The sequence below is a fragment of the Lathamus discolor genome, chromosome 3 (genome assembly GCF_037157495.1).
Source record: "Lathamus discolor isolate bLatDis1 chromosome 3, bLatDis1.hap1, whole genome shotgun sequence".
NCBI classification, from domain to species: Eukaryota; Metazoa; Chordata; class Aves; order Psittaciformes; family Psittacidae; genus Lathamus; species Lathamus discolor.
The window spans coordinates 4,103,594-4,120,345 of NC_088886.1; the positions used below are offsets into that span (position 1 = coordinate 4,103,594).

The following is a 16,752-nucleotide window of genomic DNA, read 5'->3' on the forward strand; positions in this document are numbered from 1 at the left end:
AGGGAGCAAGGAAACTGAACGCAGATTCAGTAAAGGGATGGGTAAAATACTTTATTCCTGCAGCACTTTATTTTTATATTATTTTTAGGGATGCATGAACTCCTATTAGTAATTTTAACACTCCCCTTTTCTCATTCTTTTGCTCAGTTAGATCAGCTCCTTTTGTCAGGATGAGTTTAAATCTGGGTCCACTGTGTTAATCACCCCCCTTTCTTCTTTCTGGCACTTACCCTCCAGGCATTTTGCCTCTTTAGGAGATTAAGCGACCAAGTCATCTTGTTGCTCTAACATGTCCTCACTGGAGCAACATATTAACACAACTCCTCTGCAAAAGAGCCCTCTTTAGAAGTTTGCTGCAGGGATGACAAATTAACCCAGCATGGTGTCCCACACATCTATCTCAGTACAAATTATTAGTGTAATAGAGCTTTTAGTTATGCATTTATCTAGCAATTATTGAATGGTTATACAAAACGAAGCTGAGCAATCATGGCCCTTTATGAGGCAATCTCAGTGGGTGGTCTTACAGTTAATTTAGGGTAGGACTGTCTAAGCAGTTCACTCACACACAAATTAGCTGAACAGCCTGCTCCTTTAAATATTTCCTATGTCACAGGCTAACTCTTGACAATACAACAAAGGTAGAGTTTTAATTACACGGTTCCTGACTTTTGTTTAGCTGAAGCTTTAACCGTTTGCAAGCCTTCCCTCTCTGCCTTCCCCTGCCTGGGATACGGGAGGAGATGGCAGTTTGGGTAGGGTATCTCCTAATTACGAAACCCTGACCTTGAGGCCATCTGTTATGGAACACTTTTTCCTTCAGCATCATGTTATTTCAAAGGGATTGGCGAAAATTAAAATCTTCACCTACACAGTCAGCTCTCCTGACATTGCAAACTCATCTGTGGGTCAGCGTTAACGCCACTTACAGTTTCTGTTCAACTTTCTTACCCTTGTGGTGTGGCTCTCTTCTCTTTCGGCTGTCCTACATTACCATCCGCTCATCTGAGGTGTCTACATAGGAATGAAGTTGCACTGCTTTGTTTTTGTCAGAATTCAAAGGAAAACAGAAGGTTACATTAGCCTGCCAGCTGACAGCATCGAGGAGCAGTCATGGATAGTTGTGTGAATAGGCTATTACAAAATGTCTTTTTACACTGTAGCCCTGGAGTGGGTTAGCAAGAATCATCACTTTGGCTTGGTAGAAGCTGGTGCACCAGACAGCTAACAGGGACTGATACTTTGGTGACCCTATGGAGAACTGTGATAGCGAGGGGGCTCAATGTCTTCCTAGATAAGGGACATAAAGTTTGTGCCACTTTGGCATGAACAGAGACTAGTACCCTGCAGAGTTTCCCTGATAGGCCTTGTCCTGATAAAAATCTAAATGGCAATGCTTATTATGGAGGAAATTAGTCTAATGGGAACCACTCCAGTAGTTGACTTTCATCCCTTCTTCCCTTTCTGCTCACACACCCACTTCCTTGGATTCTTCCCTTTGTGCTGTATTTCTTGTTTCTTGCAATTGTGTTTCTCCTTCATTTATCTTCCTAACATACCATCTCATCCTTATTTCTTTTTTTCTTTCCTTGACTTTTCTTCCTTGCTTTTTTGGCTTGCAGGATCTATGCTGTCATATTCTGTGGAAATGCTTGAATGCTCTACAGCACAGGCTGCTGGCTACCCTAGGTTTACAAGATCGTGGTAAATTAAACGTTTCAGCCAGCTCCAGATACAAAGTCACTAGAGTGTAAGTAGCTCTACATGGAAGCCTAAAGCCACTTATGCAAGTATTGCTGTCACCCATAGCATCTGAATCCTTCACTGTCTGGTAAAGGGTTCAAGTGGGCTAATGTCTTGGAAACTTTGTAAGACTCCAGCAAGTACATGGTTGCTTTGCAACACTGTGGTGAGCTACACTGACCACCAAATACTCTAACTGGCAGGTAACAAAAGTATGCTGGTAGGAGATAGAGATCTAACTGCTTGAATTTTCAATGCTTTGAAGTAAATTTGAAAACTGATAGTGATGCTAAAGCCACCCTATAGGTGATCAATTTACCATCTGCCAGACACTGAATCCTAGCCACGCTGGTCCAGAGAAGACATATGGTGCATTCATAGAGTCATGCCCAAAAAACTGCCATCATCAAGTGAGGCTCCATGAATCACTTTACTCGCTTATCACCAAAGAAACTTGGATCTTACCACCATCTGTTGGAACTACTGAGGAGTCACTGAAGCATTGGCATCCATGCGCCAGCACTCACTGCACATCTGGTCCTTTGGTCAGCCAGCTCAGATCCTCTCGGCTGGCTACTGCCCAGCTGAGTTGAGTACTGGCAGCAGCACCAGTGCAGACAGGAAACTAGTGCACAGGCTTTCACAACACAGTACGGACAATTCCATAAGAAGAGAGGTTTTCCAACTGGTTCATTGAATGGAGAACCTTATAGCTAAGAAATCCTCTCAAGGATCTACTCCTCCTCCAAGCAAGTTTTGTTTCCCAAATGACTCACTGGGAAGGGCACTCAGTATCCTGGGATACCCCAGCATAAGACATGCACTGTATTCTAAGGAATGTTTGGAAGTGTGTGAAAGATTTGGGAATATTCCTGAGAAGTTATAAATCACTGGTTGTCAATGACAACACCTGCCATGAATAGTCTACAGCTTCTTCTCTGCTGTCTATTTTGATCATGCTTTTACAAATGCATCTCATACACACATCCAAGTGATAAACTTGCACATATGAACATCGGAAGGAGATTGAACCTTCTTGTAATCATTCAGTTGGCTGAGGAGCTTACTCTGATGGTGACCTACTTACTCATGGCTTCCCTTTCTCTGAAATCTCTGCAGACTGAAGATTAAATCCTGCTCTTACTTTTTTGGATACCAATCAGAATGACCTGCCACTGACCAATTACATACTGCGTATGTATCCAAAGAGAATGCAATGTGTGTACTATATTATACTTATCATTTCTGCAGAAAGATACAATTTCCAGTAACTACTGGTGGATATGAATTGCTCAAAGATTATATCCTCTCATACAATTGCATTATAATCTTTATGTTGCCACTTCTGATACCTGAAAAGCTTCTCTCTTCTGCTCACTGTCCTAAAGTACAGTGGAGGCAATGGGATAAAGAACAAAGCTGGATTTGCAGAAAATAATCCATCTCAGTATATGACCCTTTACGAACAGAATGATTGTTGTAGAAGGGAAATAAATGCAGACAGTGTGCTGTGGGAGAAGAATACTGAAAAGGAATGTCCAAAAAGAACAAAGAAAGAAGTCTGGAACAAGATTTTTTTTCCAGGATGATGACACTTAAAGAATCCATGGATGAATTCAGAGGGATTTTTTCCTCAAAGTCTGAAAGACTTTGTTTGTGAACAAGAATATAATAGAAGATACTTCTATAATGATGGTGCAGAAGAACAGTTATGGTTAACCTGTTAGGAACCACAATGACTAGAAACTGTGTTACTTCTTCATGGAGTTAGCAAAGGCATCTCCTTCCAAACAAACAAAATTTGGGAACTGCAGTCATTGTATTTGCTCTTTCAGATTTTGGCTGTCTTTGAATGCCCTTCTCACCTAGCTGATGGATATCCCCTGGTGCACAGAAAAAAGTCTGCGTGAAAACAGACTGTACATGAGATTTAAACAAGAGCTCACCAGTGATACATTTCCTCTCTCAACCACACAAAAAGCCAAAATACAGAGGGTCTAAACAGGGGCAGAGAAAAGCATTCAATGATCTTGAAAAATAAGTGTGAGGTAAAACATAGCTAAATAAAGAAAAGCCTAATAAGTAATTAATCAACAACCCAAATGTAAAAGGCTAAACTTCTAAAAGACAGGAATTCAGAGTCAACTGATGTGCACTGAATATAATGTTAATGGAACATTCATATTATTCATACTTATATCACCAATTAGTAAGGCTTTTAAAAGAGGATATGTTTGCCAGATAGCTCAGGGCCAAATTTCAAGGGAAATCTGTGTAGGACTTAGATGCCTAAATATCTTCTGAGGATCTAGGTGTGTGCCGAAGGGTAATAAATAATTCTTAAGGGATTGACCACAACAAATCAAACTACAACAAGCAGATTTAACAAAGCCCAAAACCCCATGAAGTGCAATTCTGACCTTGCTTCAACTTAGTGCACTAAGTCCACTACTTCACACTGCATCCCCTGGACTGTGCAGACAAAGAGGCTCCTCATGGTTTACTCTGTCCTTAGTAAAACCACACTAACGCCAAACAGCCATTTCAAGATAATTTCTGGTATGGATTGCTAATATGTCTTTTTATGCTTCACCATTCAACCAATTCCTTAATAATCTTCTCCAAATAAGACAAAATTTCACAGCAGAAAGAAATGTCACAACCATTCATTCCTATTTCTATATCTTCCAAAGAGGTTTGTAAGAAGATTCATTCATTTGTGTATATTACTATGCCCAAGTGAGTTCCTTTCCAAATGTATTGCATCCAGTTTCCTAGGCTAAATGCAAATGCATCTTTCTAACAGAAATGTATAAGCACATCCAGACCCAGAGGACATCTCTTTTACTTGGGAAGTCAGTCAGAAGAGTACTGCGAAGGAAACCAGCCAAAGCATTGGAAGAACCAACTTCAAAGGAGTCTCCTAACAAGGCAGCTCTTTAGCACACTGATACCCACAACACGAGCACTAAATGACTGGCCAAAACAAAGCCACAGTGCTGGAAGGCAGGCGTGGTTCAGAATGAGTGATGGGTCCCTATCTCGAGCAGTTAGACTCAATCTATGTTATGAATGAACACAAGCAGAAGACACTTTCTGTAACACACTCTGTCCCTTTCCCCACCCTCTTCAAATAAAACCCCAAGCTCCCAGAAACCACCTTAGGCACTCTTGAATGGTCATCAGGAGTTTTACCAGACAGCCCAGCCTAGCAAAACCAAATGCAGGTCTTGACAACTAAAACCTCCTGGTTATCGAGCTTCTGAAGCACAGCCCCTCACTGAGTGGGTCACACGTGGCGATGACTTTCCATGGGAAGGCGCTTGGATGGACGCTGGGTGTCCTGGCTAATGTTTAAGCTGCCTGGGGGCTCTTGGGTTAAGCCTCACCTCTGGGTCCTGTAATGACAGGTCGATGGTGCTGTGTGAAAGCCGTTCCAAGGGAGGAGGTCTGCGAAGGCGAGGGACTGCTGAAACCAGACTTCTCTGACTTCTTTAATGTAGTTGGCGATGGCATTCCTGGCAAGAATGATTGATAAGTGCAATTTAATAATGCTAGGTCATGGAACGACAGCCTATGCATTGTGAAAGTGGGTGCAGAAGCAGCTAGATAGATAAACTTAAAGGACAAATGAAACGGAATACAGCAAGCTGAAAGCTCACTTTCATTTGTGGTCTTTTTCGTTGAGGCAGAAGAGGCCATGGTTTGCTCTGAGCAATGAGTACTAAAAGGCAGCCATATTTTTCTTTTGACTCTGAAATATGGATAAGATGCAGCTTATTATTGCTACTGAAACCTACTCTGCTTTATTTTTAGCAATCTGTAATAGCTGGAGCATTTGGATTTTTACAGGCTTTTTATGAGTTCTGTCTTTCACTCACTGGTTTAGTAGATTATTGCAAATGGATCTTTTAAATGTGCTGCACGACTCAAGGCACAACTAGAGAATGAAGTTTTTTGAGTTCAGCCTCTGTCTCTCCTTACTCTCTTGACTTCAAAGGTGTTCGAAAGTAATATTTATGTGGCTCCCTTTTGCTTTCAGATTTTTTTAAAGGGTGAATGGTATTTGTGTCTTGATATTAGAAGCCACACTGGAATTATTTCAGAGTTGTTATTATGCCCTTGAAGTATATCAAAGGCTTCCAATGAAAATCAGAGTTAAGTTGCCATCGGGTGAAACCTGTCCTGTGGACAGGCAGGACTGGTGAAACAGTAATAGGACCCGTTTGTTATACTCTGTAAGAATAACTCCTGTTGGTATCATATCAAGCCCATGGCACCAAAGAAATTAGTGAAATGAATGTATTGGAAAAGGCTCCTAAAATCCAAGCCTTTTCCGCATATGGTTTATGCTTGGATAATACAGCATATAGATGAAGAATGTGTATGTGTATCTCTATTATTTTTTATATCTTTATAGCTCTAGAGGCATATGGGCATTGTGATCATCTGCACATGCTCTGAAAACACAGTATTTCCAGCATATACAGTGCACCAGACATTTTGCATATCTGCAGGGATATAGCAAAACAAAGGTGCAGAATAGTTGAGATTTCAGGTGCAAAAGCGAGGTATCAGCTAATGTGGAAGTTGAACTTCCACTAGTAAAGTCATTCCACCTTATTTCCAACTCTGTGTTTTATAGAATTTAATTGTTAAAAAGTAAAGAGAGAGGCCTGGACAATATTATCTCCGGGCACTATTATTAACTTTATATTTAATAGCACCAGTTTTATAGTCCCTGGGATGTTGATTGCAATATGCAGGAGCCTTCTTGTACTTTATATGCTGCACTGCCGGGGTCTTAATGGTTTCAGTGAGGTTTTGCAGTTTATATTCCAGAAAGTTAAATAAAGGAAGGGAATGGTTAGAGTTCCAGTGTTGTATTTGCAGCTTTCTGTCTTGAAACTGTTTCCTAAACGGGTTGGTTGTGGTGGCTTTTTCCTCATAGCAAGAAAGGTTACGTGCTTAATCTTGTAAAAATAAAAGTTTAGAACTGATGGATTACTGTGTAAGAAAAATACTGTGCTGGGTATTTTTCATATTGGTCTTAAGGACATCTGGAGGGGTAAGAGAAAAAGAGACTGAACTAAGGTGTTTCAATGAAATATTCCAATGAAGCTAGCTGATATTTTGGTCATGTTGGCATGTAACTTAGTTATTGCTCTCTGTTTGAGTGTCCATATTCAAGAGAAGAATGCTCAAAAGAAGTAACGGTGCTGTTGATCCACATTTCCTTATGATGGAGGAAATGGGGATGGAAACACCAAATGAGCATCAACCTCATCCCTAAACATAAAGTCAAGGGTCAGTGGCAATATTTGGGTTTAAGGAAGAATAGACAAACTGTGCTGCTGGACGTGAGGCCATGGGTACATCTCCTTTGTGTTGGGTTGTGGAGGGGGAGAGGTTTGTCACCTAGGATGGTTTTAACATAGCAGGCTTCATCCCTGTAAGTTCAAAGTATCATGGACAGAACAAGGACTCTTGATGCACAGGGATTATCACAGTAAAATATGCCTGCTACTGAGCTGCTCTAACTGCAAGGTTGTGCAGAACTTAGGGGGATGCACAAGGCCCTGCATGGAGCTGATGGGTGTGCAGCCCATGAGCAGCAATCCAGGAGGGGACGTGAGTACCAGTACCCTGGGCAGCAATGGAGGTTGTAGAAGGAGTAAGATCTCCAAGTCTATGCACAGTATGTTTCAGATGGCTCACAAAGTTCCTTCTTTCCCCATATGCTCTTCAGGATTATGGGGAAGATAAGAAAGCTTCTGAGAGAGTGCAGAAGCTATTCTTTTACCCCCATGCTGAAAAAACTGCTTGACTCATCTAAACCACAGAAGGAGGAAGGGGCAGAGAGAACAGTGGAATATGGTTTAAATCTGTTCCTGTGATTGTGTCCAAACACTGGAACATTAGGGGCTACAATGAAGCTGAGGGATGACTTTGCACTGTGGCAATGCTTAGCAGTGTCATGGTCATATGGGGGTGGATTTTATAAGGATGAGGCAGGAAGACAAACTGAAGCACTGATAATTGGTTCCTACTTTTGCTATATTTGTTTGTTATCATGGCTCTGATTGCCATTATTATCATCACTACTTTGTTTTTATTTCAGAGTCTTCTGCAATGTATTGGTTTGGAGCAGTCCAACTCTACCATGTTTTGATTTTGTTTGAGGTTTGTAATGACACATTTTAGTTTGAGTGATCATATCCATCAGATCTCGAGACAAAAATGGCTGCTTCCTAGTTCAGAAGAATATGCAAACAGGAGCTTAATTACATCACTTAATATTGACCAAGAGAAAGAATAAGACGAGCTTGCCAGCTCATTTCCAAAGCATGTTTTGTCCTTTAAGAGGGGAGGGTATGACAGAAAGTTAGGCAGTGCAAAGCAATTAGCATCATTCACATTTTATGTTGCGCCAGCATGGTGCTCTAGCAGCAAAATTCAAACATTCTTTGAATGGGTTAATAAAAGAAGAAATACAGTCGGCATGCAAGAAAAAGGTTTCCAAGAACAAGCCAAAATATGTCCCATTCTTCTAAATTTATCACAGCCATGTCACATTATCCTTGAGACTGCCAGGAATGTCAATTTTTTTGCAATTTAAAAAAAATATCTCATTTAGCACCATATGTTTGGTTAATGTGCCTGATATATCCTGCGTATTCTTTAGTCCATCCATTTCTAATACTCATTTTCTTTTTTTCCCCCTTTGCTAAGCCATATGTTACAATGCTGGTCATTCTATCGAAGCTGCTTTCAGGAGTTGAGAGTGAGAGCAAAGGGAACTCTGGTTTAATCACCCAGAAAAATTCCGAGCTGCTACTACAAGTCCCGCTCTTGGGTAAGCAGCCTCAACACTTGAGTTAGCATCGTAGGTGCCCGGTGCCTAGGAAAATCAGGCCACCTATGAGACACCCTGGTGTGTGTTAACAACTGTGAGGCAGGAACTAAGATAAATGACTAAATATGGCACTAGGTGTTTAATTTTTGGCACCCATGTTGGAGACTCTTGGCTAGTTTTAAAGGTCTTCTGTTTCATACCTAATGAGTTTTAACACGTTTAGTGGTCCCCAGGCCACAGCTTCCCCTCCTGTGTTGCTCAGGGATGCAGGAAATTAAAAAGTTAAACTGAAGGTACCCCGGGCAGAGCCCAGGGAGGATGCTGCTGCCTTGCATGGCTTTCCTCTGCATTGTTCCCATGAGCCAATGAATACTGGGGACCACTGCACTGAAGACCAGATTTCAGCACTTCGCGTGGCCCCAAGGACGGGGTAGTGCCAACTCATAAGGACACCTCTGAGTCCTGACTCTCCTCTATCTCCTCTCTGGTGCAGGGCAGCAACAAATTACAATATCCCCCAACCCGTCTCAGCTGCGCTGGCCGGTGAATAGGGAAAGCAGCCAAGGATCCTCCCCGTTCCCTGCCTCTTTCTATCCATCTGCTCCGAGCAAGGAATAAACAAGAACAGCCAGAACACAACGGCTGGGTAACCCAGGTGGGGTTTAAAAGTGTTTCTTACTATTCTGTGTACAGGACTGTTGTCCAAATCACAGTCACACCTGGCACTCTCAGGCAACACAGATTTCCTAATTCAGGTCTGAGTCTCCTCTGAATGTTATTTAGAGTGCAAGAGAAGAGAATCAGACTTAGTCTATTTTCATTTTGTGGCAGCTTTTAACTACAGAATAAATGGAAAAGTTAATTGCTAAATAAAAAAGAAAATAAAGGGATTGGTGGCGTAAAACACAGATGGAAGTCTGAGTGGGTGTGTTACTTGAACTTACTGTACTTGTGTTCATGTGATTCTGTAAGTACATGTATGCCAAACATATATGGTCTTAGCCTGTTCCCATTAACATGGATCTGGTGTTTTGTTTTTTCCACTGGACTGAGGGAACCAGATCAAAGACCATGATGGTGCTAAATGGAACAAGATGTGTACTTTGGGTTTTTTTTTCCAAAAGGAAATATTAATTTGACATTGGTTTTTCAGTTGAAAAGAATTTTAACTGCAGTACACAATAAGCAGAAAATTCAGACAACAATAATCTTGAAACTGTTAGCAGCATTATTATATTTCTATCAAGGAATCTTGTGTGTGCCTTTTCAACATTAGAGCTTTCTGAATTTTCATTAATTTGGCATTTCCCTAAACACACAAGTTATTTGGTTCATTCCACATCATGCATCACACCCTCCTGCTCAATGCATAATGCAAGCGTAAATGGGATCCTTGTCCTGGAGACACTCTGGTTACTGGAGCCATTGCACGGATGTTGAAGTCCCGCAGTAAGACTTTCCAAAACTCTGCACTTCGCAAACCTCCAGCCCAAGTTTAATCAGTGAATGCACAGGAATACTTCATGTTCCTCATCTTCTAAGGGGCACTGGAGCACTGTGATGGGTTTAATTCCTCTACCTCCTTATGTTTGCCAGTACTAGAAACGCACCACATAAGAGTCTTCCTTGAGTACAGCTAAAGATCTGCAGATTTTCATGTATGAGGCTGATTTATATTTAAATGGACCAGAAAATGATGTGTGAGGATTGAATGCATTCCCAGAACAAATAAACGTCTATGAACCTATTTTCCATACACCTATGCACCTTACTAATGGAGGCATTGAAATTAGGATTGACTTTGATGGAGTGAATGGAGTCACAGCAGTGTAAGAGGAGAACAATCCCCCTTCTTTCCAAATCCATAGCTCTATCTGTATCTATATGTGTATATCCATCCGATCTCACTTGGTTAACCACTACCATTATTCTGACTGCACACATCTTAAACAATAACTCCATCTCAAGTTAGCCACATTAGGTAGACCAGCTAACGTTCACCTCCAGAGACAACTTTTGGATAATTACACCAATATTCCCAGTAGCTCTCTGCCACTAGATTCCTGATGGAGATTTCATAATGAAAGCTATGAATGAAATATGGTCTGGATCTTCCTTCTCAAGGGACACTATGTAAAGGAATCACGGAAGCTCAGGTATTTCCAGGTGGACCATGAACTTGACAACATGCAGAACAAACAGATGATGCAGAAAAACGAATTGGCTGTTGAAGGAAAAATAAAACCTGATATATGGGAAGAATTTGTCAAGGAATTTTCATCCTTCTGTGCAAATTATTCCAGCAATTTCATTGAAATCACTACCAACAGAAATGCTGATCAGCTGCTCTTTTTGTTTTTCCTGGGGAATTCTTCATTTCAAGCATCTTGGAATTTTGATGGCTAAACTACTGTCAATCATGGTAAGTCTGTTCTATTTAGTGCTCAGCAAACTTTGTCATCAGCTGAGATATGATCAGGCTAACTGCCATCCATCAGTTTACTGTATTAGTTGCTCCAGTATACACAAAATACAACGCAGATGGAATTTCACTCATCCTAATGAAGTGCTCTTTAGTTTCTATGTTCTGAATGGATACTTGCTCCCCTGGTTGGTTCTGAGTTCCCGTGTTCACTGATTAACTACCTGCCAGCAAGGACCTCGCTTCACAAGACTAAATCCAGCTGTGGATAAACAGTGATTTTACAGAGGAAAAACGAAAGCTCCCCTTCTATCCACTTATCAAACTACTGCATATGCATCACCAACACACACAACCAGTTTCCTCAGAACTCGACATCTGACAGATCATCAGGAAAACAGAGCTAATCTATCCGTACCCATCAACATTGTATCATAGGTGACTGCCAGATACTTAAGAAGCTCTCCAAAAGAAATGTCACAACTCTTTTTCAAGACACTACAAAAGAAATGTTCCAAATAAAATAAAGCAAATGCACATACAAGTAAATGAGCCAAAGAACTTAATAAAAAGAGATTGATTAAAATGAGGACCAGAATGTTCAAAAAGGGCTGAGAGAGAGAGAGGTGCCAAAGGCGCATTAAATGGATTCAATGGCTTCAGGTTTTAAATGCTTTTGGGCTCCTCAGCAATTTTTAGCCAAAAATGATAATTCAAGTTAGAATCAAAATCCTGATGTCACTTAGGGAAAAGAAGGTTGATATTTGTCCTTTGCAAATGAGCACTGCACCATTTACAAAGGAGGAATATCAGTTTATCCTGATGGAAAGTCTTGCCTACAGATTTCTAAAACCAAGTGCTACAATATTCACCATTCTTGTAAATCCTACGCCATTAAAATCTGCCTTAAACCATTTGGTACAATGCTCCCATAGAGTGTATTACCTTATCTGTTTCTGTCTGTGTTTACAGCATCATCTGATTGTTTTAGATCTCTCTAGGTCTCAAAGCATCCCTGCTTTGTCACCCAAGTGGTTCTTTCAATAATGAACTAGTACTCAACACATTACCTATTTCTTCAAAGTACAATTTAGTGGGGTTTACATTTAAAAACTTTAATCAGAAGTGTAATACATAGCAAGGTAACAGTTCAGTTTTCCCTTTGATTTAATGCTGGTTTCAGTATCATTTTGCACTTATAAATGTATTGTAATAAGAACTTCTTTTTTTCCCAATGACGTCTTTAGACGTCTCGTCTGAAATTCATGACTGCACTTGTTTCATTTCAAATGGTATTTGAGAGTTTTTCAGCACACTTGGCAGATTAGATATAGCAGCAGGGACAAACTGCAGCCATCCATAGGAGAATATACCTTTATGTGGGTGCTTTGGGGATGGAACATCTATAGCTGCAAGGCAAAAAAATGCCATCATAAATTTGGATGGCATTTACAAAGCCCTCTAAAAAGTCTTTGCATATGATTATAGCTGAGGTATAATATTTTTGCAAGTAAAAGACCCAGAATAGATTTATGTTTCAACTATATCTTCCTGAGATGCATATGGATGCTAAATTGCAAGTGATACTAAAGGGAATTTTAGTAACTGAAGAGGATGGAGTCAGATTCCCTGTGTTTTTTTTATATTATTCTTTATTTTCTCAAAAATCATTTGCTCATTATTTGCATGTCATCAAAAGATCATTGGCTATCCAGGCTATGTATAACAATGATGGCTGCTTAATGCCGAAGGCATGAGATGGAGATGGGGAAATATGTAGATTTTTTCAACCTGTGACATCAGTTACGGCATGCTAATGTTTTTAAATGACTTTTATGATGTCAAGACTAAGTTTGGTGCTCATATTGGTTTTGAAGACTTAGTCGGTGTACACTGCCACTGAACATATGTTTTAATTAATAAAAGAGCTGTGGTCAGGATTGAAAATAGCTCAGGTAATTTACCATGCACTGTAAAGTCACCTGATTTCTGCACAATTTGAGGTGAAGAGTTTACACATTATTCTGAAGAAAGCAAGAGTTGCAAACTGAATTCATGTGCATCATACCAAGCTGAAATGGATTTAGAATTTGATAGGTCAAGAGTATACTCATGGAACTGTTATGTATTGCTATCCAGCGGTTCTGGGTCGTTTTACCATATGACTGCCTAGGTTTGACAGTCACAGGGCTCAACAGTCATCTCATTTCTCTGTAACACATGAAATCATTTGTAGCTGACCCACAGCTGCTGTGCTCTTTCACTGGCAAGTGTCCATTGCCAGTTGTAGGCTGGTGAGCTCCCGCTGGAATGGTGCTGCTGACCGGCCACCGGGCAGCAGGGACATAAACTGCTTCCCAACGGATCAGCTCTCAGGCAGGTGATATCAAATAGGAGAAATCAGCCTCATTTTTCTGCATTCCCAATGGTTTCCAGATTCTGGGAGGAACAAAGAATCCCCCTGGAAAAAATACATTACCCTCCCATTGCAGAGAAGGCAGAGCACAGCAGTTTGGCTTTGGCATCACTTCCAAAGGAGCTGCATATGACCGTGCTGCCTGCAGGTCTGCTCGTGTGATCTGCCCAACACCTCTCTCATCTACTGAGCAATTTAAAACACATCTGACAGAGAGGCAGAGAGGAAAAATTCCCTGCGAGTTCCATGAACACAGGCATGGGAAGGGCAGAGGTAACATGTCAGTGCTCCCTCCAGTGCTGTCACTCTGGCAAAGTGCTCAGCGTGAGTCCTCTCCTCACTAGAAACCAGAGAACCCACACGAGAGGGACACCTGGTACATCCCCCCCAACCAACACAAAATGTCTATGCACCGAGAACAAGAGCATTGGCATTGTTTGAATAAGCACACCCACCATGTAGTGCTCCGCGGTGTTCGGGGTTTCTTAGATATCCTGATTTTATAAAAAGAAAGTAAAAGAAGAAAAAAGAAACAAGGTGAGAGAGAACACTATCATATTTTGTAGCAAGCAGGATACTGTGTGAAATCTTGGCCCAGTGAAGTGATAAGGGGGAAGCTTTCAGTTTGCTTAAGGGAAAAGTTACGAGCAAATAGTAAAATTACCAAAACACCACATTGCAGCAAACGGGTGCATTTAGGTTCAATTAAGCTGTAAAAAGGAAAATGGCACTTTAGCTTATGAAAACGAAGGGACAGAGGGAGCTATCAGAAGCAACTTGATAAGATTTGTATGCGTGAGGATGCTGCTTCACTGGACCAAGAAAGCTACAGTATGGGACAGGATTTTTCTTTTATTAGACACTTTGCTAGATAGCTTTGTCGAACCTCAGAAACGGCTGCTCTGGCATTATGAAATAATCCTACATAACTTGATCTCATGAGCTTAGGAACACAGAAAAATAGCCATGCCAAATCAGATTACAGGGATCCACCTAGTCCAGTATCCTCTCTCTGACAGTGGCAACTAAGGGATGCCTAGAAAAAGAGTAAAAAGACCAGGGAAAGCATACAGTGGTAATTCTCCAAAATACTCTCCCAGCCTCCAATGATTTGTGATTCAAGGGCTTCTAGGACAAAGTTGATAGCATGGTATTGAAGGTACTCGAATCCAAATGCACAGATTCACACCCCCCTCCTCCCCTTTTTGGAATTCTACCCCCATGAGATCTCTACCAGTCACACAGAAAAGGTTTCACAGTTTGGTGCTGGCAAGTCCACTGTTCTTGCCACTAACTCAGAATGAGCTAACAGCTTTCAAGCCCAATGATGTTATGTGTATAAGAGCATCCAACACTTTTTCCTGCATTAAAAAAGTGCTATGTGTGCTGAGGTGCTCTAAGTGTAAATACTTCGGGAGATTTGATATATATATATATATATATTTGTTTTTAAAAAAGCAGGAATCTGGCTGTAAATTGATATTAACATTTTTCAGTATATGTGTAAAACACATGTTTCAGAAGAATAGAAGAGAGAAACTGTCACTCACTGGGAAGCTTTAGAGCTATCTGGCTCCCTGGGAAACTGCATGCAACTATTCTGGTGTCCAAGGGTTTGACCAGTGAGTTTCCTCTTCCTGCAAAGAATGAATGCAGAAGTAATAGAAAGTCTGAGGGGGAAGATTTTAGCAAATGGCTAAAGATAATCCTATTCTGCCCACTCCAGCAGGTAGGAAGCAGGTGGTGGTGGTGGAAGAAAAAGGGTGGGAAAGGAGAAATGCCTGCCTTCCCCTCCCAGCAGCTGGCACAGGAGAAGGGCAGGATTCTAACCTAGGAGGGACTCGCACACTCACAGCCCTGAAATCCCTTTGTGATGCTGCATTTGATCTGCAACGATGCCGACAGGTCATGGCAGTGGCAGCACCGGCACACAATGTCAGGACGTTCTGCTCTGATTAGCTGGGGTCTTGCTGTGACTCCCTTTCAGGATGGAGCATGGCTCACCGGCACTTGGTGATTGAAACTGAGCACACTGGGCTGGCGTAGCTTCATTAACACTACCAGGCACATAAAACCCCGTATGCCCAGACTGGAACAGTGACTTCTTAAGCACTGTGCTTTTCTTTAACCATCCACTTTTCAGGGGAGTTTTGTTTTTCTAAAGTTTTCATTTTATAACCAAATTGGTGTGAATTCTTTTTACTTCATTTTCAAAAGAATCGGTAAAAGTAAGGGTCTAAAATAAAAGCTTATCCTTCTGTTTTTGATGGCATCTTGACTTTTAAAGGCAGGAGTGGCTATTAGGGAGTCCCTGTAAACTTTACTTAAAGCAAAAAAAATTAGAAAGTGATCGAAAAGTTTTAGAGAGGAGAGCAGAAATATCATTTTAAGCCTCTTAAAATTGCCTGAACTGTGAAATCAAGTAATGAACACTAGAAAAGGATCTGTCAGCTGGAATCAAAGCTTAGACTAGTCAGCATTTTCCTCCTAAACCTTATTATGGCAAAGATTTTTCATCTCTGCACTCTGTTCATCCCAACAAATAAACCGACTTGACCTCCACCTGTTAGCCGGTGAAGTCCGCTGTCATCGTTGACTAAACCCTATTCTTTCGCTTCAAAGCCCTCTGCACCACTGAGAAGGTGGGAAGACGCAGCTGTGCGCTGATTTAAATTGATACCAGTTCATAACCAGACAGCATTTCACAGTACAAATTACAAGCAACAGAGGAGAAGGAAAAAAAAGAGGAGTCTGTAGTGCCAATGAGTTCTGGAAGGGGGCAACATTTTTCATCAATTTAACAATGAGATTTTCATACAAGTTCTTTCTATTTTTTGTGTGATTTTATGAACTAGCATTTGAGGCAAGAAACATTTTGCTTATGCCATTCCGACGAACCTGTGCTAACACCACATAGGAAGAATTGGAGAACATAATGGGAGCTATTTGCGTTGCTTTAATGTCTCAGAAGTTGAATGCATTATTAACTGTTTCAAAGAGGTTCAGTTCCAAATGCCTGTGGGTTTCTACACTCAGAAACAAGTCACAGCTATATAATGTAACGTTGCTAAATAATAATAGAAAATAAGATTATGGAACACAGAACAGCAAGGTATGTCATGAGGAAAACTGTAGAGCTACAGCAGTCACTTCTTCAAATAGATCATCATGACAAAACCACGTAAGAAGGTTGCTAATACAAAGACATATCAAAAAAAGCCATTTCATATAAAGTTGGACTTCTCTGGGTGATTAATGCTACGTTCAACAAAGGAGACAGTGTCTGTCTAATTACATTAAATACTTATCTTCTAG

At 40.9% G+C, this 16,752-nt stretch overlaps 1 protein-coding gene across 10 annotated transcripts in view; it reads right to left on the bottom strand.

Moving 5' to 3' along the window:
* NFIA (nuclear factor I A) overlaps nucleotides 1–16,752 on the bottom strand; it is a 255,928-nt gene that overhangs the window by 48,837 nt on the left and 190,339 nt on the right. For 4 of the 10 annotated variants that reach the window (XM_065673199.1, XM_065673200.1, XM_065673198.1 and 1 more), the window contains 3 exons: nucleotides 14,988–15,074; nucleotides 13,893–13,931; nucleotides 5,133–5,261 (listed from right to left, as the gene is read on the bottom strand). The exons of 3 other annotated variants lie outside the window; for them this stretch is intronic. In XM_065673199.1, the coding sequence (XP_065529271.1) occupies nucleotides 5,133–5,261; nucleotides 13,893–13,931; nucleotides 14,988–15,074 (255 nt within the window). The remainder of the gene's footprint in view (nucleotides 1–5,132; nucleotides 5,262–13,892; nucleotides 13,932–14,987; nucleotides 15,075–16,752) is intronic. 3 more of the 10 variants (XM_065673204.1, XM_065673203.1, XM_065673201.1) reach the window with 2 other exon arrangements.